This window comes from Galeopterus variegatus, unplaced genomic scaffold (assembly GCF_000696425.1).
Source record: "Galeopterus variegatus unplaced genomic scaffold, G_variegatus-3.0.2 Scaffold425, whole genome shotgun sequence".
Taxonomy (NCBI): Eukaryota; Metazoa; Chordata; class Mammalia; order Dermoptera; family Cynocephalidae; genus Galeopterus; species Galeopterus variegatus.
This window is the reverse complement of record NW_007726536.1, coordinates 405,574-432,533: the sequence shown is the minus strand read 5'-3', so window position 1 is coordinate 432,533 and position 26,960 is coordinate 405,574. Positions and strand designations below refer to the sequence as shown.

The 26,960-nt window shown below is 36.4% G+C and overlaps 1 protein-coding gene across 5 annotated transcripts in view; it reads left to right on the top strand.

Annotated features, from left to right (window-relative positions):
• KITLG (KIT ligand) overlaps positions 1-24,570 on the top strand; it is an 84,979-nt gene extending 60,409 nt beyond the window's left edge. The window contains exons 6-10 of one of the 5 annotated variants that reach the window (XM_008568611.1): positions 231-314; positions 10,533-10,642; positions 11,344-11,411; positions 12,454-12,530; positions 20,823-24,570. In XM_008568611.1, the coding sequence (XP_008566833.1) occupies positions 231-314; positions 10,533-10,642; positions 11,344-11,411; positions 12,454-12,493 (302 nt within the window). In that variant the 3' untranslated portion in view covers positions 12,494-12,530; positions 20,823-24,570. Of the gene's footprint in view, positions 1-230; positions 315-10,532; positions 10,643-11,343; positions 11,412-12,453; positions 12,531-20,170 lie in introns of all 5 variants that reach the window. The other 4 variants (XM_008568610.1, XM_008568613.1, XM_008568609.1 and 1 more) reach the window with 4 other exon arrangements.
• The last annotated feature ends 2,390 nt before the right edge of the window (positions 24,571-26,960 follow it).

The following is a 26,960-nucleotide window of genomic DNA, read 5'->3' as shown; positions in this document are numbered from 1 at the left end:
CACATTTATTAGCACATGTATGCAGTAAATCTCTGTTCTACAAGGTGACTGTGGTGAATTTCTTAATAAAATAGAACAGCAGAACCCAGTATAAAATAAATAGGATCTGAATAATCTAGATTTGGGAGGCAGACCTGGCAAGTACTCTGGTATTGCACTTCACCTTTTGGGGACTCTGTAATTCATACAAATCACCATATAACACTGACACATTATTGCTTTCTATTTAGATTCCAGAGTAAGTGTCACAAAACCATTTATGTTACCCCCTGTTGCAGCCAGCTCCCTTAGGAATGACAGCAGTAGCAGTAATAGTAAGTACACATATCTGATTTAATGCATGCATGGCTCCAATTAGCATCTCTAGGAGTATTGCATGGGCTTTAAAGGAAATTTCTACAATTATTACTATTAATACTGTTCTGTTACTGTTATTCCTCTAATAGTCTTCCTGAGAATAAATATTAGGTTTGTAGAATTGGGTTTCCCTAAAGCTTGATATAATGTTTAGAGAATTGGACCAATAAAGTTTTTGCTAAGATTATTTTAAATAAGGCATGAAATTAATTTTAGAAATATAATTTAGACTTTTTCATTGTAGACTTAAAATATATCTTGTGTGGAATGTGTCTGATAGAAATGGAATTATAAAATTGAAAGCACAAATGCTGGTTGTGTAGAATTCCAAGGATATTTACAGTTTTGTGTATATCAGTATTTACAATGGTGTATTTGGAAATTCAATGATTTTGTTATTGTACTATAAAATTATATGTTGGAGGAGAACATGCTGCTTTTCCTGAAATTTCTGTCCTATTTGGCCAAGAACCTAGTTCCCTGGAAGACTATGTCCTCTTTTCAAATCCAGGCAAAGGTCTTTATAAAGGTTATTGGATTTACTAAAAACCTTCTTGCCTCGTGGAAGCTGCTAGAAGAAAAAAAATTAAATAAAAAAAAAAAATCATCCCTTAAGACTTGTAAATGGGCCACTGTTATTTGTTCAGGAGCATAGAAAACCTATCTATAAAAGGAGTAATTTATTACAAATTCACAATAGCTTGTCTACAATTCAGAAATTAAACAAAAAAACCTATAGAATGCAATCTGTTTTGGAATTTTTGCCACAAAAACCTGATCTGAATTGAGATGAGGCTATTTATAGTCTTTATTTATCCTTCTGAAAGTGAATATACATTTCACAACAGAAATATTAACATGTTAGATTACATGATGCTAGCGAGAGGTCACCGCGGTGGTATGTAATACACAATATTTGCTGGACAGAATCTTCTAAAATCTAAAATTCTGATTTATATAACAATTAGATCTGAAAAAGTTTCAAAAAGGGACTGGGATGAGATATGTGTGAGTCAGTTAAGGTCTTTCCTACTAACTAAGGCCTTTATATTAATCTTTTCAAAGAATCAACTTTTGGCTTTTTAAATTCTCTGATTACATTTTATTGATTTCTAATTTTCATTATTTCCTTCCTTTTATAGTCATCCCTCAGTATCAGTGGGGGATTGGTTACAATTCCCCAGCCCCCAGAGACCAAAATCCAAAGATACTCAAATCCCTTATATAGAATGGCATAGTATTTGCATATAACCCAATGACATCCTCCTATATATTTTCAATCATCTATAGATTACTTATAGTACCTGAAACTATAAGTATAATATAAATGCTATTATACTATAAGTATAATATAAATGCTATGTAAATAGTTGTTATACTGTATTTTTTTATTTATATTATTTGTTATTGTTGTATTGTTATTTTTTATTGTTTTTTTCCCCCTGAGTATTTTCAATATGTGGTTGGTTGAATCCGTACGTGTGGAACCCATGAATACAGAGGGCCAACTGTACTTACTTTTGGGTTTAATTTACTCAACTTGTTCTATCTTACTGAAGTGGAAAAATTAGATTAATGATTTTAAACCAGTTTTTTTTCTAATTATAAGCACTAGAAGGTATAACTTTCCTTTTAAGCACTGCTTTAGCTGCATCCCACACATTTATTTTTAATAATTTATTTTATTTATTGAATCAAAATCGATTATACATATTTTTGGGGGGTTGAACATTGAGGTATGTTGATTAAATCAGTATTACTAGCATATATATTGCTACAAATTGTAATTATTCTTTATGCCCCTTGTCCAACCTCTTCCCTTCCCCCATTCCCTTCCCCTCCACCCTCTAATTGCCCTAGATTTCTTCTCTCCTTCTGAAAGAATAATGGTTACTCTGTTAATTTGTTATCTAGATGATCTGTCCAATGCTGAGAGATGTGATCCTGTCCCCCAATATTATCATAGAGCAGATGTTTCTTCTGTCACTCTGAAATGGGTTTTATGGAAAGAGACATCCTCTTCTTTTCTTTGTCTCTGCTGGTGACTCTTCTTATGTGAATGCACTCCAGTGGTTGGCGGACCATCTGCCTAGTGGCTGTGGCTTCTAGCCGCTTTTGCAGCAGCCTTGGTTATTGTGGTGACTGTGGTGGGCCACCCATGTGGGGGTGCTGTTTTTGGCATGCTCCTTGGCACTGGTGGTATGCCTGGTTGTGGGGCATGTTTGGTCCCCTTCTCCTTCCCTTGGGTCCCCTGGCAGGCCCCAAGGTGCTGGCATGTTGTGCCTGGTTGTGGGAGAGAGGTCCAGTCCCCTTATTCATATCCCTGGTCCCCGGGTGGGCTCTGAGGTGCTGGCATGTTGTGCCTGGCTGTGGGAGGGTGGTCCGGTCCCCGACTCCACACCCTGGGTCCCTGGGTGGGCCCCAAAGCACTGGCTCAGTGTGCCTGGTTGTGGGAAGGTGGTCTGGTCCCCTTCTCCATGCCCTGGGTCCCTGGGCAGGGCCCAAGGTGCTGGCATGGTGTGCCTGGTTGTGGGAGAGAGGTCCAGTCCCCTTTTCCATGCCTCAGGTCCCCGGGTGGGCCCTGAAGCGCTGACTCAGTGTGCCTGGTTGTGGGAGAGAGGGCCAGTCCCCTTCTCCATGCCTCAGATCCCCTAGTGGGTCCTGAAGTGCTGGTTCAGTGTGCCTGGCAGTGGGAGGGTGGTCTGGTCCCCTTCTCCATGCCCTGGGACAGTGGGTGCGCACCAAGGTGCTGGCTTGGTGTGCCTGGTTGTGGGAGAGAGGTCCAGTCCCCTTCTCCATGCCTCAGGACTCCAGGCAGGCTCTGAGGCACTGTTGCAGTGTGCCTGGTTGACATCCCACACATTTTTATATGTTCTGTTTTCATCATTTTTTTCTTAAATTTTTTTTATTCTTGTGGTTTTTTTCTTTGTTTCATGGGTAATATAGAAGTGTGTTGTTTGATGTCTAGAAATATGGTGATTATCTTGATGTCGTTACTGGTTTCTAAATTAATTCTGTTATTGTCAGAGAACAAACTCTGAAATCTTCTTAAACTTATTGAGACTTATTTTATATGTGTACTGAACTATTGGGTGTAGCATTCTCAGTCTTGGCCAAAGCTGTTGATAGTATTATTCATATCTTCCATGTCTTATTAAATTTTTTGTCTACCTTTTTATGAATTACTGAGAAAGGGGAATTAAAAAAACATTCCTTTTGATTTTGGATTCATCTGATTCTCCTTTTGGTTCTGACTTTTTTGCTTAATATATTTTGTAGCTCTGTTATTACATGCTTATACACTTATTATTATTATGTCTTCCTTGATTAATTGACCTTTTAATCTTACTGAAATATCTCTCATTACCTCTGGTAGTGTTCTTTGTCTTGAAGTGTATTTTGTCTGATGTGATTACAGCCAATCTTTCTAATGCTCAGTTTGCATGGTATACCTTTTGCTTTCTTTTATTTTCAAACTTCTGTCTTTATTTATTTATTTTTTTTTTCCTTTTTGTCTTTTTTCGTGACCGGCAACGGATCGCAACCCTCAGTGTCGCGCCCGTACCGGACCGGGACCGGCAACGGGATCGCAACCCTCGGTGTTGCTCCCGCACCTCGCTCAGCCAGTGAGCGGCCAGTCTGTATGTGGGATCCAAACCCTCAGCGGGAGCGCCACTGCGCTTCCCAAGCAGCGCACTGTAGCAGTGCGCCACCGGGCCGGCCCGTCTGTCTTTATTTTTAAAGTACATCTCTGGTCGACCGCATATATCTGGGCCTTGCTATTTTATCTATTATATCTCTGATTTGTTATTACAGTGTTTTATCCATTTATATTTAATGAATTATTGGTATGGTTGGATTTGGGTCTACCATTTTGTTACTTGCTTTCTGTTTGTCTCATTTGTTTACTGATTCTCTGTTCATTTTTTCCAGCCATGTTTTGGGTTAGTTAATGTTGGGTTTTCTGTGTTTTTTGCTTTTTTGTTTTATTAGTGTTCCAGTGTTCCATTTTTTTGTTTTATTAGTGTTCCAGTGTTCCATTTTAATTACTATCAGCTTGTCAGCAGCACCTCTTTGCATTATTTTGTGGTTGTTTTAGGAATTGAAGTATACATCTTAACTTGTAATATTCTACTTAGAGTTAATATTGTAGCAGTTCAGAAAAAATATATAAGGACCTTGAAACAAGGTAGTTTCACTTAGCCATACCCATCTTTTGTGTTATTGTTGATAAATATATCTACATAGGTTATAAACCCCACAATACAGGCATAAAATTATTGCTTTGAATTGTCGTGTATCTTTTAAAGAGAGTAAGAGGGGAAAAAGTATGTTGTCTTTTATATTACCCACATATTTATTATTTCCTGTAGCCTTCATTCCCTCTTGTAAATACAAGTTTCCATCTGGTGTTAATTCCTTTCAGGCGAAAAACTTCCTTTTGCATTTCTTGTACAGATCTGCTAGCAACAAATTCTCTGTTTTCTTTTCATTGGAAAATGTCTTTAACTTTGTCTTCCACATGGCAGGAACTTTTTACCATATATCAAATTCTGAGTTGCCAGAATTATTTTTTATTTCAGCCCTTTAAAGATGTAACTCCATTGTCTTTCTGCAGCTACTGTTTCTGAACAAAAGGCAGCTGTCATTTGTATTATGTTCCTTCATTTCCTTTGCCTTCTTTAAAAATTTTCTCCTCTTTAACAGTTTAACTAAGATGTGACTATGAATGGTTTTCCTTGCATTTATCTTTCTTGAGGTTTGTCAAGCTTCTTGGATCTGTAAGTTTGTTTTCTCCCAAATTTGGGGAAAATTTGGCCATAATTTGGTTCAAATATTTCTTCTCCAATCTCTCTTTTCTCTCCTTCTCAGATACTATCACATATATTTTAGGCAGTTTGTATTGAGTCATAGGTCACAGATGTTTTGTTCATTTTTTTCCAACCTCTTTTCTCTTTGTTCTTCTTAATGGGTAATTTCTACTTAGCTGTTTTCAAATTCACTGACCTTTTCTTCTGCCATCTTTCATCTGCTGAATTTTTCATGCAGTGGTTTTTGTTTGTTTGTTTGTTTCTAATTTGTATTTTGTGTTCTAGTATTTCCATTTGATTATTTTTATATTTTATATTTCTCTGTTAAGGTATTTCATCTTCATATTCATTATGACAATATATTTTCTTTTTTGTTCCTTAAATGTAATTATAATAGCTGCTCTAAAGTTCTTGTCTCTTAATTTCAACATGTAGGTCATCTCAGGATTGGTTTCTGTTGACATTTTTCTCCCCTGATTATGTGTCACATTTCCTGTTAAATGGTTAGTAATTTTTGAATATCTGTGCTGCATATTATGGATACTATGTTGTTGAGTATCTTCCAGAATTTGTAGGGTTCCTTTGGGGGCTGTTGAGTTTTGTTCTGGTAGAAGGCTCAATTACTGGCAGATGAGCTTTATCTTTATTCTTTTTTTCAATGTGTTTTTTATTTTATTTATTTATTTATTTTTGATTGAAACATAACTGATTGTACATATCTGTGGGGTACAGCATTCAATATCAGTACCTGTGTGCAATATGTGTTGCTCAGATCAGGATAATTACTATCTTTATCTTTATTTTTAAACTTTCTTAGGGACAGGGGAGAGAGTAGCCTTATTCCTAAGGCATGGATTTTATGAGATATCTCTGAGGGCTGAGAAAGTATCTCCAATCTTGCTTATCAGAATTCCTTTGTCCCCCAATGGTGTATGACTGCTGGGATCTCTGTTAGGATGATAGCTTTTCAGGAGTTGTTTTTTGCCACGTTTTGTGATGTCTCTCCCTGTGCATGTATAGCTTATTATTCGACTCATCTTAAGGAGACTTGTCTGGAGATTTCCGGTGCTCCTTTTCTGCATAGTTCTTTCTTGCAAGTAATCCAGCTCTGTGAACTCCATCCACATCAACAACCCTGAACTTAAATCTCTGACTCTATCTCAGTGAGACCATTGAGCCTTGCGTGGACTCTGTCTTCTACACCTCAGCCTGAAAGTGCCTCCCAGACAGGAGAGCTAAAAGCCAGAAAGCCAGGGCAATCATGAGCTTCACTTTGTGTGTTTTCCTTCTCTCAGGAATTACACTTTTGTGTGGCTTATTGGCTAATTTCTGAAAAGAGTTGCCTCATATTATTTGTCCAGAGTTATGATTATTTAAGTTGGAAAGGCTAGTCTGCTACCATTGTGGTTAGAAGCAAAAGTCTTTCCTACTGTCTTTAAAAGACAAACCAACTATAAAAAACCTCTTCAATCCTTTGCCTCTGAGTCTGAGGGTACTTTTTAAATAGCGAGATGAATGGACAGCCTTCCTGTTTGTTTATTTTGCTTGTTTTTTCCTCCTTTTAAAAATATATTGATCTTGCATTGTCAGCAACTTTTGGCTGGGTGATGTCACTCATGAATATGCCACTTAGATACCTATGCACAAGACAAGCTTTCATGGTGCTCACATTCTAGGAGAAACAAATGTAAATGAATCACCCATAGTACAGTATGTAATGTGTATAGTAAAAGAGTTATGTGAATGTTTCTAGTTGTGGCATGAAGGAGGTAAAACTGTTTTTTGGGTCAGGGAAATTTAAGAAAGCATGTTCGTTTTCAGGGATAAGACACAAAAACTGCCATGCCAATCAGAGAACCAGGACATCTGAGGGCTTATTCTAGAGATGTGAGTGTGCAAGGAAAAGTCATGGGATAATATACAACCTACTTGTTATCCAGTGGGAATCATGTTTACAAAGTAATGGTAATATCTTTTATGCCAAGGTTAAAAAGATACTTAAAAAATGTTTAAGCTTGAGTTCCTTGCAGGCATTACTTAAATGATATAGAAAGAAAGCCTTACTTTGATATATTACTTTATACATCTTCTAGAACCTGGACTCACATCCCAGATCTAACCCTTGGCTAGCTGTGTGACTTTGGGTGAGTTACTTAAACTCTCTTGACTCCTCAGTCAAGTGGAGGGTGCTACCTCCTTCACAGGGTTTCTGTGAATTTGAAATGAGTTAGTACAAAGGTACTTCAAAAAGTTTGTAGAAAAGTAGAATTAACAGACAATGTGAATACTTCCATGAACTTTTTAAAATATCCTTGTACACATGTGTGTGAAGCTGTGCCTGATGTCTAGTAAGAGTTCATTAATTATGAGATGCCATAAGACTGTGGATCAGTAATTGTGGCGAGTGAGTCTGTAGTGAGCTCTGGATCTGAATTAAGGAGGAGTAACTATCTGCATGTTTCCTAAGCACCCAGAGATCCAGGTTCACAGGTGTGCTGCTCATGAGTAGGCTCACTCTAAAAGGAAGATCAGCAAAACTCTAGCACAGTTTTTTGTGTTCTGTGTTTCTACAAATAATGATAATTATTAGTCAAACCAAATAAGTCAGTTCCCAATAATTTTGCACAGAGGACAGTCTTAGTAATAATGTGATAAAGTTCATAGTAATAGCCTGAGAATTTGGGATAACTCAAATCCTATCTAGAGAGCTGAAGATCTGGCTCTTAAACCCTATGCATTAACAAATGAAATAACGAAAGCAAGGTAATTTTGACCTCTGCAGGAGGTGAAGCTCAGTGTCTGTGGGCCCTTTTCCCTCCCAGTCATTACTGTTCCTTTCCCTCCCTCTCTCCTGCAGGGGGATTGCTGCTGCATCTTAGTCAGGTTCCAGGACTTTGTATTGGCCCAGAGTCCTAGGGATGTAACTGTCAAAGTGGATAAAAACTCACAGCATTCTCAGAGTGAGTGTGAGCTTTCCTTAGTGAGGTCTCCCATGTAGCTTTCTTTAAAGCCCCTCCCTTAGGCACTATCCACCTGCCTGAGAAAGGTTTTGGATAGTGAATTCCAGAACATCTCACCCTCTAGTAAGCTCCTTCTGCTTTTTGCTAGTGAGTCTGGGCTTTCCTCTGGTCCAAGTGATGAAATCCAAGATTCAAATTTGGCTTTTGGATAGAGTAAGAAGAACAGGGTGTTTGGCTGCCTTGATTACAAGGCATCTGGCTAACCACACATAAATAATAGAGTTCTTCATAGCACCATCCAAGCTCAGTAGAGTTTTCCATTGGGTTTGGGGGACAAAATATCAATAGATTCCTTTGTTCTCTCAGTATGCTTTGGTTAGGACCTCTTAAGGAGATCACATAGTCAAATCTATCATAATTACATGCCAGAAATCCTAATAGACAGTGGGGGCCACAGCAGGTTGGCCATCAAGAAGAATACAAACATGAATTGCCAAATTATTTATCTACAGATAGTGATATTAAAATTCCATCACATATTGCACACAGGTATTGATATTCAACTCTACACCACAGATATATACAATCAACTGTTACAATAAAAAATTTTAATTTTTTTTAAAATTACTAAATTAAAAAATAAATAAACGGATTTCCAGAAAAGAAAATTCCTAAAATGATAGGAATTGCTTATGGCTCCAAATCCATTTACTCATCGAAAACACTTTTATAAGTCCCAGACTAGCCCACATAATCTTATATAATTCTTAAAATAGCTATATTATTATAATAATAGTGCTATTTCAATTATACCAAATCCCATCATATAATTCAGGTTTATTTTGGTGAGAAAATTCATGTAGAGCTCTAACCTGAAATGCCTGAAACATATCTGCCATGGGGCTGTAGGGTGTGGAGTGGGTCAGAGGCAATTCATAGTTATGTGAATGGATGACCCTACTTCCTGCAACTCCCTACCCTGTACTTTACACTAGATACCCATCCCTCACTATCCCTCCCTGCTTTTCCCTGACACACACCCATGCACGTGAGCATACATGCAAACTCTATCATTAGAGTCTCTCCGGAAACATAGGAATAATAGAATTAGGGAATTTTCTGCTCCTAGTTCACATTCGGTGGGGGAATGGGCAATTCCTATTCTTACTACAGTAGGTAAACTCTGTTTCTTACCTCTAAGGTTGTACCTATGAGTTTATTTTTCCCTTGCAAATTTTGACACATACATACATATAAACCAGTTCTTTTATATTCTGTACTTTATAGATGTACTTCAGGTACTTTATTGCTTGAATAGGTAATTGTAGGCTGACCCTGTAACCCAAACACCATTGCAAAATCAGCAAAAGCAGTCACTTTCCCCTCATATTAGTTTACATTTTGATCATATAATTGTTGGATATTAATAATTTCTAAATACATTACACCTTTAAAAGAAAGATAAAAATTTAACTCTTGCAAACTAGCACATATGTGCCCATGTTCTCAAACAACTAAGTTCTTTGTAAGGAGATATATAGAAAAGTCTGTCAAAATAAGTTTCATGTTGGGAGGAAGAGAACACACCTTGTGGGAGATATGTTCTGTTTAATTTGTGAATCATTCTGCTTCTCTTGGAAGAATGAGACAGGGTAAAGGAAGATATCCCAAGCTAATCCCGCATATCTTCTCTCTCACTAAGTTACTCATTTAGACATATTTAGTATGGGGCAACACTGGTGGCTTCAACTATTCTTCATTGTTAAACAGTCTCAAGCTCTTTAACATAAAAAAAATCTGAAAAATCAAACCTTTAGTCCCTGGCACGGTGCTTGGCACTACCTGGCATCCAATAAGTATGTATTGAAGATGTGAATGAAGAAATAGCCATGATTCTAAGCATGAAGTACCTAAAAATACTGTAACCAGAGTGCACATATAATGACAATATTTATAGCAGGCCAAACATAGCCAAAAGCATACAGTTTGATCCAGGTTGTAAAAATATCATGTTTAAAATTTCTGGGCAAGTTATCAAGAGTGAGAAAGTGAAAAGACATTAGAAGATAAAGGCATAGGAGATAAATTTGCTTGATAGTATAAATCATTTTCCCCCCAGAATATATCAAGTGTGTATTCCATGTGTGTCAACACTAACCAAGTCAAATCTATTTCTGTCTGTGGGGTTTCTTTCTCTTTTAAATGTTTTCATCGTTTGGAGTATACATGAATTTATATTGCCTTGTAAAAACAATACTCAGCAGAAAAATCAGCCTTTTGAATACTTTAAACAGATCTATAGGTCAAGAGTATGTTATGGAAACAGTTGGGAACAACCACAGCATAAGAGCAAAGCCTCTAGGATGGATCTACAGTATTGACCACTGCATTGTTTAAATTACAGGGAAGGCCGAAAATTCCACTGGAGACTCCAGCCTACACTGGGCAGCCATGGCATTGCCAGCATTCTTTTCTCTTGTAATTGGCTTTGCTTTAGGAGCCTTATACTGGAAGGCAAGTGTTACTATTCTTTTATTCATTTATTTTTCCTCTTGGTTAATCAAATTTATATACTTATTTGTTCATACTATATTTGCATAAATCACTAAAAACAAAGTTTCTTTTTCTGAGAAAGGATCTTATCAATAAAACAGAGTCCTACCTTAACATATAGTCACAACAAAATTTAAATTTTAGAAAGGTTCCCTCCATTCTTCATTATGCTTTGGAGACAACCCCTCTCTATTTGATAATCCACACTTAAGAAATGGGAACTGGTTTTAATAGCCTGACTAAATATGAAAAGGAAGAAAATCTGCTAATAATCATAAATTATATAATGGGCTTAAAATCCAAATAGAAATGCCATTTGTACTATCAGCTATTTCAAATTTCTACTCCTATGTTCTCTTCTTATTGAAGCTCATCTAAAATTGCAAAATGTGCTAAATCATCATGACTCAGCTTTTTGAAATGTCTTTTGAGTTTGATTACTACTTAAATCTGTTAGTTTATTACTCTTTGACCCCCAACATCTTGAAAATGTTGAGTTGATAATACTGTGCATTTTTCATAATTTTTCATTGCAAAAATATTTTGCATGCTGAAAAAGCCTGTTATTGGTGTTACTGACATAAAAGTGGAGACCGCTTACCTCTTAAATAACATACTATTCATTGATGTGTTCACAACATATGTCATTGTTCTTTTCCCAGAAGAGACAACCAAATCTTACAAGGGCAGTGGAAAACATACAGATGAATGAAGAGGATAATGAGATAAGGTATTTTGTTTTGCTGAACGTGTATGTAAGCAAGCTTGACATCGCCATTTCATATACCCTGCACATGCTCATAGTCTCTTTAAGAAGTTATCCAGCCTCCCCAGCAGTATGTCCCAGTTCTTTATCCATGTTTCTGACTTCTCATTCTGTCTTCAATCCTCTATCTCCATTTACCTGTAGAATACCTTCACATAATTGTTTACATGACCCTTGTTAGGGTATCAGAAGTGGTCACCTCTGCTTTCTTTACTTCTGTAAGCAGCAGACTCTTGCTCAGATTCCTGGTCATGGATCTGTGGAGTCACATGTGCTTATTCTCCTTTTTTTTCCCACATTATTTCCAAAACACACTGATTCTTTTCTTAGAGTCTCTATTTATTTGAGAAAGAAATAATAGTCATTGTCTTCACCCACATCTTTATTATCTCTCAAGTTGCTGCCACAGATCTTTAGCCCTGCTAAACTCAACCTTTGTTACATTTTTCCTTAAACCCTGGTTCATAATGTCACTTCCTATTCAAGATATGTTTCTCTTGCATTCTTAATATAGTTTTTACTTTACTTTGGCTTTCAGAGACCTTAACTTTTCTCAACACATTCATTATTTCCCAAAGCCAAATATTAAAATGGCTTTAAGATGCCTTTCATTTACTGCAGTTCACCCTCATTACTCTTTTGCCTTACTCCACATTGCCCCAGCATTAATATTTTCACTTACATTCAGCTATAATTTCCATTTGGCATGTTACTTTCTATTATATCATGCCTAAGTGTGTACATATATAGATATTAAGTGGATATAAGCATTTTTAGTGTGTGTATATGCATATGTAGAGGTAGAGGTTTTTAAACTACTTTGGAAGACTTTGAGACAAATCTTCCCTTCTTTGTAGTAATATTTATGAAGGTAATCTTCCCATTCAATTTTGCAATTTTTTGCTGTGGTATTTACAGAAAAACTGCCTTTTCCAATGCCCAGATCATGGTGTACTTCAGAATCTCTGTCCAAAAGCAAATAAGCAATTTTCCTGTTGTTTTTCAGTATGTTGCAAGAAAAAGAGAGAGAGTTTCAAGAAGTGTAATTTTGGCTTGTATCAACACTGTTACTTTCATACATTGGTAAGTTTTTAGAATTCAAGCTGAAATATTTAGCAAGAACTATCAGCAAGAGCTAACAGCATCTTACATGCCAAAATTTAGAAACAAACTTATATTAAACTTTTATTTTCTTTTATTAAGTCTGCTACCAAGCAGATGTCAGCATGTTAACTGAAGTTGTTAATAATTGAATTGTGCATATCTAATTCACTGTGTGTTCTCAAGTTTTGGAAGGTAAGCAGTGTTAGTTCTGATTAGTGGATTCATATTGTATGGGAGATATACAAAAAATTAATAGTTGAGTGTTTATTTGGACTATTTTTGAGGCCAGAAAATAAATTAGAAAAGGGGAATAGAGCAAATTAGAATTAAAATAAAATATTATTAGTAGAAGAAAAATAAAAACAATTTAATATAGGTGTGACCGCCATATCATGATAGTATCCCATTTGTTAGATACTGAAACAAGAGAAAACTAAAAATGTTCCCCTGCCATTTTAAGGAAAAGGAGAAAAGGTCAAAATATCTTACAATCAGGAGAGTAAAATTGTCAAGGTAAAGTGCCATCTGCCACATGATGGTAATGATTATGCCTCGTCACTGTCTAGAGCCCAGGATGCACTGAATGTAAACCAGTGACAGATACCGGTTGTGACTTTGTGTGGGTCTGTGGAGGGATGGGGGGAGGAGAGTAACAGGTGCCAGAAGGAATTGATGTTTATTATCTCCTGTCCTGTATGCTTTTTTCTGCTCCCAAGCTGCAGACACTGTTGGGGGAACACCCAGATGGCATTAACCAGATCCAGTATTGATTCACGTTCCTCCTCATTGTCACTTCTGCTAACTGGCTGTTAATTTTGTTGTTCTTCATGGAATCCTGAGTGCATTTACCACAGTGGTGTACAAGTGTTCTCTCTTCTTCCTGAATTCTCAATTCTTCCCTGCACTTTCTCAATGTCAGACGGTCATTTTCTCTCCTAGTTATTATGGATATGGTCTGTGATGAGTTCTTCCTTTTCCTTACAGGTCACAATCGTGTCTTATTTCTGTCTCAGATTCAGAAACTTATTTCTAGACTGAATCTTCCCAGGGGAGCTGGGTTATAGAATCTCTTGCCTCCTCTGGGAGCTCACTTTTATACTTATAGAACATCATTTTTCAACAACCCAACCTACCACGAAATAATAATTACACCATGCATTTCTTGAACACTTTTCTCCTGTTATTCCACAGACTTCTTCATTTTTTCCTTCAATCATACCCTTGATCACCATGTCCAATGCATGAATAGCACCCTCTTTTTTCTATTCCCCATCCTAGCTTCTCTCTAGACCCATTTTTCCTGTCAGATAATGTGAATGCATAGACCCTTCACTCAACCCTTTTTATTTTCTGGAGCAATATTCCCAAGCTAAAATCACTGTTTTTCCTAGAAACCCATTTCTCTGCCTTTCAACCCCAACATATGTTTTACTGTTTCTTTCCTAATAGACATTTCATTTCCCTAAAGCCAGACATCCATAAACCACACATTAAATGGTTAATTGAGTCTTAAAAGCTCAAGTAATGTCGTCTGCTGTTTGGGTTTGTGTTGCATGGCTGGGATCCTGCCTTGGCACAGAGGTCTTTAATCATGTGGTTTTAACTGTGGCATTTGTCTTGTGACATTTGGAGAGTGGATTATGATGGGGATAAGGCCACTTGTTTAGGAGGATGAAAGATGGCATTTTCAAGCAACCATAGTCAAACAACTTAGGCATATGTTGACTGGTCAGATAACATTCAAGGACAGGAGCTGGATCTATCTGGTTCTTGCTGTATCCCCAGCACCTAACTTGTTGCCTATGCATTGTAGGCTCTTGATAAATGTTTGTTGAATGAAAGACTGAGCAAATGAATGAACCTTAAATGAAGGTTTAACTGAATGGCAAGGAAGGAAGACAGTTCTTCTGAAGTAGGGCTTATTTTGATTATGTGTATGTGTGTATGTGTGTGTGTGTGTTTAATTTGCTGGTTTTGATCAATGTGACGGCAAGGTGTACACAACAAGGGGGAATATATGCATGTGGGGAATCTACTATTAACTTACTTTTCTTAATGTATAAAATAATACTCATGCATAAAATGAATCACATTAGACACTAAGGTTAAAGAAACCCAGATTTATTCCGAAATAAACTCATCACACTTATTGACTAGTCAATGTAAAATAAATGGCAGAATGCATGAAGAAGTGTTTAATTCCTTTGGAAGAATGCTTTACTCATCAAATCTGCAAATCTCTGTCAAGGCTCAGCTCAGATACCTCTGCCTCCAATAAGCTGACTTCCCCAATGAAACTAATTCTATTTGTGGCCCCCTAATTACATTTCATGTGACCCTTGGTAGGACGTCACAGTTACTTACATAGACATTTTGTGTCTTTTTCAAAACCATGTACTCTTAGAGGGCAGGATTTCTTTCTGAATTTAATTTTGAAACCCTACCGAACTATATGGCTTAAACTTTGCACATATAAGTGATGGAGAAATATTTGTTGAATAAATGAATGGAGAGACGAGTGAACATCTCAGAGAACTGCAATAATGTGAGAATAAAACTTAAGGAGATAAAAACAGGAATAAGCCTGTGTATATGTATGAGTAAATAGGAATTCAAATGCCAAAGGAAAAGTAGGGAAAGGGGGGGTAAGGGTGGGAAGGCCAGCTTATCACCATGAATCTGCAAACCCTAAAGTCAAAATGCGCATATATCATTTGTAAACATTTATTGACTACCCATTGTATTGAGTAAAACCTTAAGCTTGGCCCTGTACCAACGAGGTTTAAAATCTTTCAAGGATGCGCGGGCTGGCTCAGTTGGTTAGTAAGCAGCCTTGTAACACCAAGGTCAAGGGTTCAGATCCCCATGCTGGCCAGCTGCCAAAAAACAAATAAATGAACTGATTAACACTAAGATAAGGGTTCAGATCCCTGTACCAGCCAGGCACACAAAAATAAATAAATAAATAAAATCCTCAAAGGAACTTTAAGTCTACTTTGGGGAGAGGCATGTGACAGAGCAAAAGTTTAGTGAGAACAGACTATGGTGTGGTAGAAGAGGAAATCTTTCAAAAAATAAGAATAATAGTAGTAAAAAGTGCCAGGATAGAAAAATGAAATGTGGAGTTGTAATTATATACCTTAAAAGTTAGATATAATTTGGATTACAATCATTTTCTTGGTTGACAAGAAGGGAAATACAGGGAATGACTCAGGTTTATGGCAAGGATTTCTCCCTGACATGGAAATGTCACCAACTAAAACAAATTAAATCCAGGCAAATTTTGGAACACTAGCATAGAAATCATATGAAATAGTTCTCTGAAGGAAATAACCTATAATTGGGAAACAAAGAGAACAAGGGTTTAATATTTTAAATACAAGGAAAGAACATGGAAGGAATGTAAGCAATGAACCAAAAGCAAAAGGAGTTGCATCTAAGAAAAAATATACTGAAGTTATGTTTATTTGACATCAAACATGAAAACGTTTATATGAAAAATTAAAAATCCTCTAAGTCACTTTGCTGATGCCAAGTATCTATATGTGGTTTCCTACAAGAACTCTTCATGTTTGGGGTGTATGTAGCTCAGTTTAAGAGAAAAAATTACTTTTTTATGCTACTGAGCCATAAACAAGAATGAAATTCTGCCATATGTGGCAACATGGATGAGTCTGGAGAAAACTAGGTTAAGTGAAATAAGCCAGACAAAGAAAAATACCGCATGTTCTCACTCATAACTGGCTGCTAGGAAAGAAAGAAAGAAAGAAAAGACCACAACAATACTTTGAACATTCAGAAGGAGAGAACAAACCTAAGGATACTAGAGATGGGGGAAGGGAGGGAGAGGGTTTGGGAAGTGATAGGTCAGGTAAAGGGCATAAAGAAATATCACGATTTGTGAGAATGAATATGCTAATAATAAATAATAAAAATTTTTAAAAAATAATAAGGTAGAAATAAATTACCTCAAAAGCATCTCTTATGTTAGTATATTATGGGAAAATTTTGCTCCTTATTCTTCTCACAAATATGATTCCAACAAACTCTACGAGGTACATTGGTAGATGCAAAGCTTAACCTGCTATGTCCTCAACTTGCTTATAGCCCACAAAAGGAAATAAGGCATATGCTTAATAACCAATTTCAAGAAGTAAACTAGAAGTCTGTGAAGTTTAAAAAGCAACACAAGAAGCTTACAAAGAAAATGAAATAAGAGGTCAAAGTCAGGGCCGCTACATTTAGTTGTCCAAGATACAAACTCAACACATCTCTGATGTTGATGTGGATGGTATCTCTTAGAATTGTGCCATGCACACCGGTATTCAATTGCCTTCTTTGAAGAGAAAGGAAAATCACTAGTAAAATGGGAAAGGCTTCATTTTGTAGGTGATGGAGCTGGCATTTGTACTGAACTAGATCTGTGCTGTGAATAGCATAAACTAAGTAAGGAAGGCCCCCAAGTATAGACTATGTTTCAAGGGTCAGTTTGCACAGTTGGACTCCAGTGGAAGTCACATATAAAGGGTTCAAATGTTGAGAAGAAAGGGTGGGCATCAGTTTGACAAAGGGTTTGAATTCCAGAAGAAGAGGGTTTACACTCCATCAGGTAATACAAGGAGCTGTTTGGGAGGTGAAAAAAAGATGTGGGTTATACAATCAAAGCAGAGGTTTAGAAAAAGTAATAAGGTGTTGGTGTAGCCAGATGGATGGGAGTGATGAACTGGAGGAAGAGAGTCCATCTAGGAGGTCAGTCTTCCAATCAGATCTGAGAGAATAACCACCTGAACGAGGGTCGAGGAAAGGAAATAGGACAGCATTGACCATTTTGGAGATATTGCAGTTAAAGAATCAACAACTTCTAGTGACTGATGGCAGGTGAGGGTCGGCATCACAGCAGTATTCAAGGGAGAGATTTGGAGCCTATGGGAATTGCCAGATGGCAGAACCATTAAATAAAAATGTGAAGTCAGGAAATGGAGCTGTTGGTAAGTACTGGTGGAACTGACCAATAGCCAAATATGTTAGACTGGAACTTCAGAGAACAGTCAGGGCTGCAAATAATAGATTTGGGATCTGATAGTCATCTACAGAGAATTTTAAGTGAGAACTTGAGAGAAGGACTGCTTAGTCATAGAGAAGGTTGATAGTAAATAGCATGGGTTTGTAGACACTCAGTAGTTTAGTGACTTACTTCAGTGTGGTAAATGTAGAAAGTGATTATCATTATAATTAGGCTTGTGGAGAGATTCATAAGAGAAACATAAACTGAAAGTCTCATGTAGATCTGAGGTAAAATGGAAGAAAATAGATCTTAAGATTGGAGGAAGGATGACCCCAGGTCAAGCTTGGACACTTAGGGCACAGTGTTTGGGAATGGTTGGTTATTGTATTAGTCTGTTTGTATTGCTTATAACAGAATACACAGAACTGGGTGATTTATAAAGAAAAATGAAATTTGTTGCTTATAGTTTCTGAGGCTGGGAAGTCCAGAGTCCAGCTGGTTGTGGTGACAGTGACCCAGGGGTCTCACATTACAAGATGGTGGAAGCAGAGAGAGCAGAGAGACAGAAAGACAGACTCTCCTCTTCTTTTAAAGTACTTAGAACCATGCCCCTGACCACCATTTTTAATCCATTCACTACTGCATGGTCCTACAATCCAATCATCTCTTCAAGGCTCCACCTTTCAATTACTATAATAGGATTTCCCACCTTCTAAACAGTCACAGTGGGGGCTAAGTTTCTAATATGTAATACTTAGGGGACACAATTCAAGCTTCAGGGAGTTTTGGAGGGACATAATTCAATCCACTACAGTTACCAAATGACAAAATCTGTGACTCTTTACCAGACATTCCCTAGAAATTTTTTGAGCTTTGGGAATTGTGTCTCTGAGCTTTCTTTCTATTGACACATCATAAAGCAGAGGATTAAAAGGGATTTAGACTTGGGATCAAGTCTTGGCTCTGTGACATAACTAGTTGTAGAATCCTGGATGAGTCAGTTCATGTCTTTTAACCCCTGGTTTTTCAAATATAATGAGGGGATAATAATACCCACCCTGCTTATTTCATGAGGTTGTTGCAAGAATCTAGGGTATCATTATAAAAATTGTAGTCTGTTCTATGGGAAAACAGCTGTCAGCCTTCAAGTTTATTTTCTTTGCTAAGTGACCCAGGGACAAAATCAGAGAGATTTCCAATCCTGCTTCTCTACATTTAATTAAGTTTAGAATTTAAAATTATTCATACATATATTTTTAAATCCCTTTGATTTTTGTGATTCCTTTTTGCTTTCTTCGCCATGTTTTAATTTTAAAATATCTTCTTTTTTTTTTTTTTTTTGGATTTCTGAAGCTTTCTCCTAATGTCTTTTATTTTTTTCTTTATGGATTTAATTCTGCTTTCCTAAATACAGATTCTCTAGTTTTTAGAGTTCTCTGGTGAATTGTCATGTAATGCAGTTTTTAATATATTACATTTAGAGAGGCTGGGAAAAATGCTGCAACTCTTATTACTCCTACTTTGGAATTTTATATATAATCTGTGTAATGATCTCATTGTTTTAAAACCAGTGATCTGTGATTCTGGGATTGATAAACAAAGACAAAAGTAGGGAAAAAGAGTGAGTGAGGAAGAAGAGACAAGAGTGAAGATATTGTTTATAGTAAAAAGGAAAGTAGATAAGGAAGTATAAATACTTGACTGAAAAGCTGAGAAATCTGAACGCGCAGTGGTTTCACACCAGCACTGAAGAACTAAAACAAAGTATGGCTTTCGTGCTTCAACAAGTACAATAAGCTGTGCTGAGGCCAAATGAACCTTCCCAGAGGCTTTGTCAGGATGTGGTGCCAGGATTTCAGTCTTTCTTTTTCTGGCTGGAAATATTGAATGAGATTTTGCTGCAACTGTTTTCTCAATTGGGAGATATGATTGCTGAAGCCTAGCTAGACAGCCAAGATACTGGAGCTACTCAGTTGGCCATGAAGCTGTTATTTGATGGTGGCCTCTGACCAGCTTCTCCACCTGTCCCAAGTATCCTTTTTATGCTACTCCGTCCATCTCCACTTCTTCACTCTGTAGACACTGCCTTGTCCTTCAATCCTTCTCCCCTCACCCCCTGTCTCCTACCTTTTGCAGCCTTGCTAGAGAACTTTGAGGCTAAATAGGCTGATAACCCTCTTATCACAAACTGAGATAATTGTTAGAATGTCTGGGGATATGAAAGCCACAGGGTATTCATTCGTGTGTTCTTATATTCAAGACATACTTACTGAGTGTCCATTATATGCCACGCACTGTTATGAGAGTGAAGGTACCACAGTAAAAAAGGTAGACAAAGCTCCGCACCCTCAGGGAGCTTACATTCTAACGATAGGAAACAGACAATGAACAGTAAGATCATTTCAGACAATGTCAAGTGTTACCAGAGAGATCATGGAGAGTGACTGATCCTTCACTTAAGAAAACATTTATCAGGTTCTTAAAGGTTATGTAAGTGAAGTATACATAGTAAGTGTATTACTCATCTGTGGTTTTATATGAATTCAGCTACTGAGAATGAAAAGAAGGCAGAAAGCAGACACACCATAATCTCTCTTTTTTCCTTCCTCTCTAGGCTGGTAACAGTTCATGTTTGCTTCATAAATGAAGCAGCTTTAAACAAATTCATATTCTGTCTGGAGTGACAGACCGCATCTTTATCTGTTCTTGCTACCAATGACTTTATATGGATGATTCAGAAATTGGAACAGAGTGTTTTACTGTGAAACTGGCACTGAATTAATCATCTATAAAGAAGAACTTGCATGGAGCAGGACTCTATTTTAAGGACCTGGGGGATTTGTGGTCTCATTTGGAATTTGCAACTGATGTTGGCAGAGAAAGCACACGTCTCAGACTGCACACACCATTTGCATGGCTCCATAAATGTCTAAATGCTAAAAAGAAAACATAGCTTTATCCTTCAGTTACAACCTGCAGCCTGTAGTTATCTTGGTCTCTGCAAGTAGATTTCAGCCTGGTTAGGGGGAGTAATAATTTTTCTCAAAGGGATTTAGAAAAAATTTTAAAGAACAAAAACTCAGTAGCATCGGCCACTGTACAGTATAGAAAGCAATGGGAATTAAGTGATTAGAGTTGGCAACATGTCAGCTTTGTAATTGCTGATTTACAATATGGGTCTGATCTTGATCTTTTCCTGTCGTAAACGGGGCTCACTCATATCCCACTAGACAAATGGACATGGTTGTCTGGTTCTCTCCATGCAGGGGAGACTGAAGTATGCCTCGGCAGAGGGGAAACTCTCTGAAAAGAGTCATCGCAGGAAGAAGCTATGAACACTGAACAGCAGAACAGTCTGCCGAGGACATTTGGCACCCCTGGTGAAGTCTGCCTTTTCCCTTGACCACTATAGAGTGTATAAATCATGTTTGAAAAATATGTTATGACATTTTATATTCTAAAACTATTACAGAGTTATGTAAATGGACTTAGGAGAAAATGCTGAATGTATGAAGGTCCCATTTTTAATTTCTACCATGGGAGAGAATATAAATAAATTATGATATTTAGTATCTAAGTTAGAAAACAACACCCACCTGCTAATATGTGTGTTGAAAACTAGGTTACTTGGCTTTTACAAGAATGCAAGGAATCAGGAAACTTTATTTATAGTATAATCACGATTATCTGTTTAAAGGATCCATTTATTTAAAATCAGGCACTCTATATTCATTAAGGTTTATAAATTAAAAATAAAAAGAGAGCTTTATGTAGTTATGCATGTCAGTTTGCTACTTAAAATGCGTGACAGCATTTGTCATATTAAAAGTGAATTTGGCAGGAATTCCCAAAATGGACATTGTGCTTTTAAACTAGAACGTGTAAGACACGATGTGAATTCCCCTTGCCAATTTTTTTTAATAGTTGAAAGAACATCTGACTATAGTCAAAGAATGATTTCTTATGGTTTATTTCGTGAAGGTTCTTTTAACATATCATGAAAGGAGTCCAAAGCATTCCGTTCTAACTTAATCCTTGTCATAACATTATTGCCACGTTCTATAAACCTAAGGTGACCATTTTCAATGTACAGATATAAAAGAGCATGACAAACTGCTAGCTTCCCTTAATTGCAAAAGTCCAAGAATTTCTAGTTCAGTTGGATTTTAGCTTATGTTCAAAGCTAATCCAAATATAGCTCCAGTAAGTGGCATTTGCTCTTTTTGTACCAATGAGCCCAGGTAACATCTATTTTCCCTTTCTTCTCTAAAGTGCTGTGGTTCCTCAAACACTAGTCATTTCTCTAAGATACAACCCAGGTGCTTTGAGAAGCTGCATTAACTTGTTTAGGCCCTCAGATATCCCATAGTACAATCAATTAGTAATAAAACAAGAGATCAGTTTAACTGCTGAGAGGACCTGTCTCCATGTGTGCATTGATTGTTTTGAGGGAAATAGACATAGATTAATATGAGTTGTGTGTGTAGGTCGTGTGTAGATGAGAAGATTGATACTTTTCAATCTAATGGTTTGATTTATTTAACCAATGGTTTCAGTTTGCTTGGCCATATGAAAATGCTGTTTGATGAGCTTGAGAGTACAAAAAATATACTTTTGTTCTCAAAGCTAGTAGCTGGGTTTTAACACTCAAGGACATGGTCTTAATCAATAGAGTTAAATTAACAAATTCAGCAAGTTATGAAATCTGACATGGTAGGGTAGGGGAGATGCATCCTGCCTATTAAACTTGTTGGTTTATTGAGAGTTACATGAATTGCCAATTTTTAAAACACTGAAGTTCAGTAAAATGCATGAACAATAGAAAAGTGCTGAACATTATTTTGGATGCTAGCTACTTGGACATTAACTGTGTCATATCTGCTTTGAGATAAAAAAAATATATATATATATATATAAATATCTTTGCTTATTTTATCCCACATGTGTTCTGAAAATCCTTCTTCATAAATCATGAAAAACTCACAACTGAGATGGTAAACCATGAAATCACCTTTTAAATTAGTGCCGTGTATCTGATAGTTTTTTCTTATGTTTCAAATTTGCCTTTTAAAATTATTTCAGAAGTCTGCAGATTCTAAATTATACTGAAAGGGTCACACCTCTTTGGTAGAAACCAAGTCTATAAAGAAACTGGAACTGTGGTAGATGGTGATTTCCCAGTGTTATTGAAGTGTTCCTAGATATTGTGTTATAATCTAATGTGCTTACCACACTGCCACCTTTTAAAGAGTCAGAGACAAACTGATTTTTTTTTTCAATACAATAATAGGACAAGTAACCTATGCTCTTAAAAAAATGATTACATATGTGAAAAATGAAAATGTATCAAAAAGTGTGTGTCCATAATGAAGTATTTACTTTTAGTAAGAATTAAACACATTTCATTGTACCTTAAAGTACTTTGGCACATTTTGTTACTCTAATTCAATTGAAGTTATAAATGAACAAAAAAATCCATTCAGAAATTAGGGATATTTCTTAATGTTTTTCTGCAGCTAGGTTTTGGTTTCAAAACTGAATTCCAGTAGGGGTCTTTTAGGCATTCCATATCCGTTCTTCTTTTAGAAATATATTCTTCAAAAAGTCAGTTTGGCATAGTGAATTGGATCTTGGGAAGGATTGTCAGGAGCCTCCACTGTGCCCTTAACTGATGAAATAAATCACCTCCCTTTTTTGGATCTCAATTTTTTATTTATCTGTATGGTAAACATGGAGGTCACTCCCTAGGGGTGAGCCCTATTGCTGTATGACTGAAAAAGAAGATATAATAGAGATGAAACTATCCCATACAAAATGTCTAAGTCTGGTCTCTGTGAATAAGCATCTAGACCATAAAAAGTCATTGCTATTCTTGTTTCTAATGTAAATAAGGTCCACTGGTAAAAGTGAAATTCAGTCTCAAGTAGGGTGAATTGGATAACATTTATACAAGAGATGGCTTTTTCCTTTGCTTAGATAAACATTTTAGATCACCTCCAAAGAATGAAAACCAGTAGTACATTTTAGTCCATAAGAGATACTATGCAATGTGCATAATATTTGGAAATGCACCAAATTAAGCATTTATATGTTCTCATTTTATTGAAAGAGCAGAAAATGTAAAATGTTCATAAAGTTTTCGAATGCCAAAAGATATTTTAGAACCAATTCATAAAAGGGTAATCCATAAATTACATTTTAAAATTGGAAAGCAGGATAAGAATTTTAAAGTAAGCCAGCTTATCTTTGAAACGATACTATTTTGAAATGGGCTTTAAAATGTAATCATTCAGATTGAAATTCTAACTAGTTCATTTGTGGTGTTTGATCACGCAATTCATGGTGTTGCTGCTTTCCATTAACTAGTCTTGAGATGCCTTTGTAAAGATAAAATAATGGTACTTCCATTTCATAACAAGGTTTTGTTTTAGGTATAATCGATATTAAAATGGATATTTATGATCCTAAAATGTTTGCTAAGCATTGTAAATTTATTTATAACTGCCATCTTCAACTATATCCTTATGATGTTTTTAAAAGTAAAATTAAAATAATTGTTTGAACTAAAAACCATTGTGTTTTCATATACTTGGTTTCTGAGCTACAAGACTCACTAAATGTAATTTTCCAATCAAAATATCCTGTTCTATATTCTAAGGATTAATGTGTGATTATAGTGTCCGCCTGCCACTATTTGTTAAAGCAATGGACTTGAAAAGTATTCAGACGTTTAGATGGATGCACAGATAATTGCTAGTTCAGTCATAGATTGGAGTTTGCATATTATAATGTAAATGTATGTCAACACTATTCTAAATAGTTTTATTATGACTGAAGTTTAATTAAGTAAAAACAAGTTTGTAAAATGTGATGTGTATGTGTATATACTGTATGTGTACTTTTTAAAATAGGTATATGTCATGACCCTTTTTTATACAGGTTTGAATTTGAAATTACATTATATATACATATACTTTATTGTTCTAAATAAAGAATTTTATGCACCCTCCTAAATTTTCCCTGTCATTTGATATCTTACAGTTATCACACATGTTCACAGCATAGTTGAGTATTTATTAAGCTAAAATCAAATTTTTCTATGGAAACTTTCATCATTAATGTAGATTTTGTCAAAAGGTAGACACAAGGGGATAAGAAATCATTTAAATTCAATAAATACTTATTGGTCGCTAAAATGGATAAAGTTAATCAAGGAAGATAAAGTTGAATGAACATTAAATGCTCTTAAGAGGTTTATAACTTACTTGGGGAAAAGATATGAAAGGCACTATATATATGAAGTCACACTGAAGTGACTATCCATGGACAAAACTGAGGTCCATATAATGTTCTGAGGGAAGGAGAAATGGATGCAAAGTAGAAGAGAATCATGGAAGAGTTGGTGTTTTCAGGCTAAGACTTAGGAGGATGAGACAAATTTCGATAGAACATGAGAATTATGCCCAGCAGGATTCTCCAGAGCAAGAGGTTGTAAAATTCCCCAGCTTATTCCATCAAATCCTTAGCATATACTGTATAAAGAAATATACAGAGAGTTGAGACCAGACCCTGGGATGCCTCACAGGAAGTGCAGACACATTCGTAGAGTCCACAAGAAGCCATTGCGTGTTTCTGAGCATAGATCAAACCTGATTGTGGCTTCTGTGGTTGCGGCAGTGAATAATCATCCTGCTTAACCCCTGGCTGGTATTTGACTCTTTCTTGAGTCCGCACCCCCCAGCTTTATGACACCACACTTACCCACCATTTCCTTTCAGCATGGTCTGCTGATTCTCCCTCCTCTGACCACCCTTTATATTGCAGACATAAGCCTAGGTGACTGTACCAGCCTATGCTAGCCTCCTAACTGATCACACACCCCCACTTTAGCCCTTTTTAAATCGGTTTATCACATTATACTGAATAATATGGAGAAATCTGATGATATGAGATGGATTATGAGATGGATCAAGTACATATAAATATATATCTATTTGGGTTTTCTTTTTTGGGGGGGATTCTAACTGTTGTCTTCTCCTTTAAGCCACATACATGATATCTGGGCCCAGAAATACTTATACCACTGCATTCCTCAAATTTAGTGCAAATAATAATTTGTGGAGTTGAACTGAAACAAAACTTGATCTAAATAGCTATTACTTATTATATACTATCTTATAAGTTAAAAGTTATTTTTTAAACCTTTTTATTATGGTCAATTTGAAATATATACAGAAGTAGACAGGATAGTGTAATGAACTTCCATGTAACTACAACTCTGCTTCAAGCTTACTCAACTCCAGAATAACTTTTTCTCTAAAGACTCTATACCCTTATATGATCTCCCTTTCATATTATTTTCATGCAAATGCCTAAAAATATTGATATGGAAATATTTGTATGTGTATCTCTAAATGATAATTTTTTTTAAAACAGGATCATGATACCCTTGTAACACCTAAAAAAAATGAACAGTAATTTCTTAATATCAAAGAGCTAATAAGTATTCATGTTTTAATTGTCTCAGATTGTACAGTATGCTGTTGCACTAAAGCAGGTTATAAAATACGAGTAAAAGTCTCCCTTCAGCATTAAAGTTAGTTCCCCTGGAAGAGAAACCCTGCCAACTATTTCTGGTTAACTTTTAAAATTTTTTCTTTGCATGTACAAACTATATATACATATATTTGCAATTCTAATCTCTAACCTTAGCATTCCAGTTAATAGAAGAATGTGGAATACTCTGCATCAGCCCAGATAAACCTTTACCCACTGTACCATAATAACCAGGAAATTATAGATGGACATTAAGGTTGTAATAGAATGTGTGCCCGTTGGAGTTCCAACATACTCTCAGAACTTTTTCTTCATCACCTCATTCAGAATTAAAATGAGGCTCTCTTCTGAAGTCATATCAGCCTCTTTAGCCATCTCAATTGGTGGCTGCATCCCCCGACAGCCATTACTGAGTCTGGAGGAGGGTTCTCTGCTCCTCACTGCTGCTTCTGGGTCAGTCTTTTCTCCTCCCTAGACTCTTCCAGAATTGCTTCTCATGTTATCAGATCATACACCCACTGCCACTCATTGTTTCTTTCATGTACTAATTCTCTGGTTCTTCCAACTGGATTCTTGATGGTATTAGCACCTGGATCACTGTCACCTGATTCATTTGTACTCCTGTCTTAATTCTTGAGGAGTTTGATATACACATTGATGATCCTTTCAACATTCTGTCTTTTCAGGTTTTCAAACTTCTTCCTTCTAGTGAACTTGTCTTCGACACTACTCTAGCCATTCAGTCTCATGGTCTCATCCTGCAGACCTTGACATTTGCCATTAACTGCAACCCATTCATATCTCAGTTGCATTCATATCTCATTCCTTCTCTGACTACCACTTTGTCT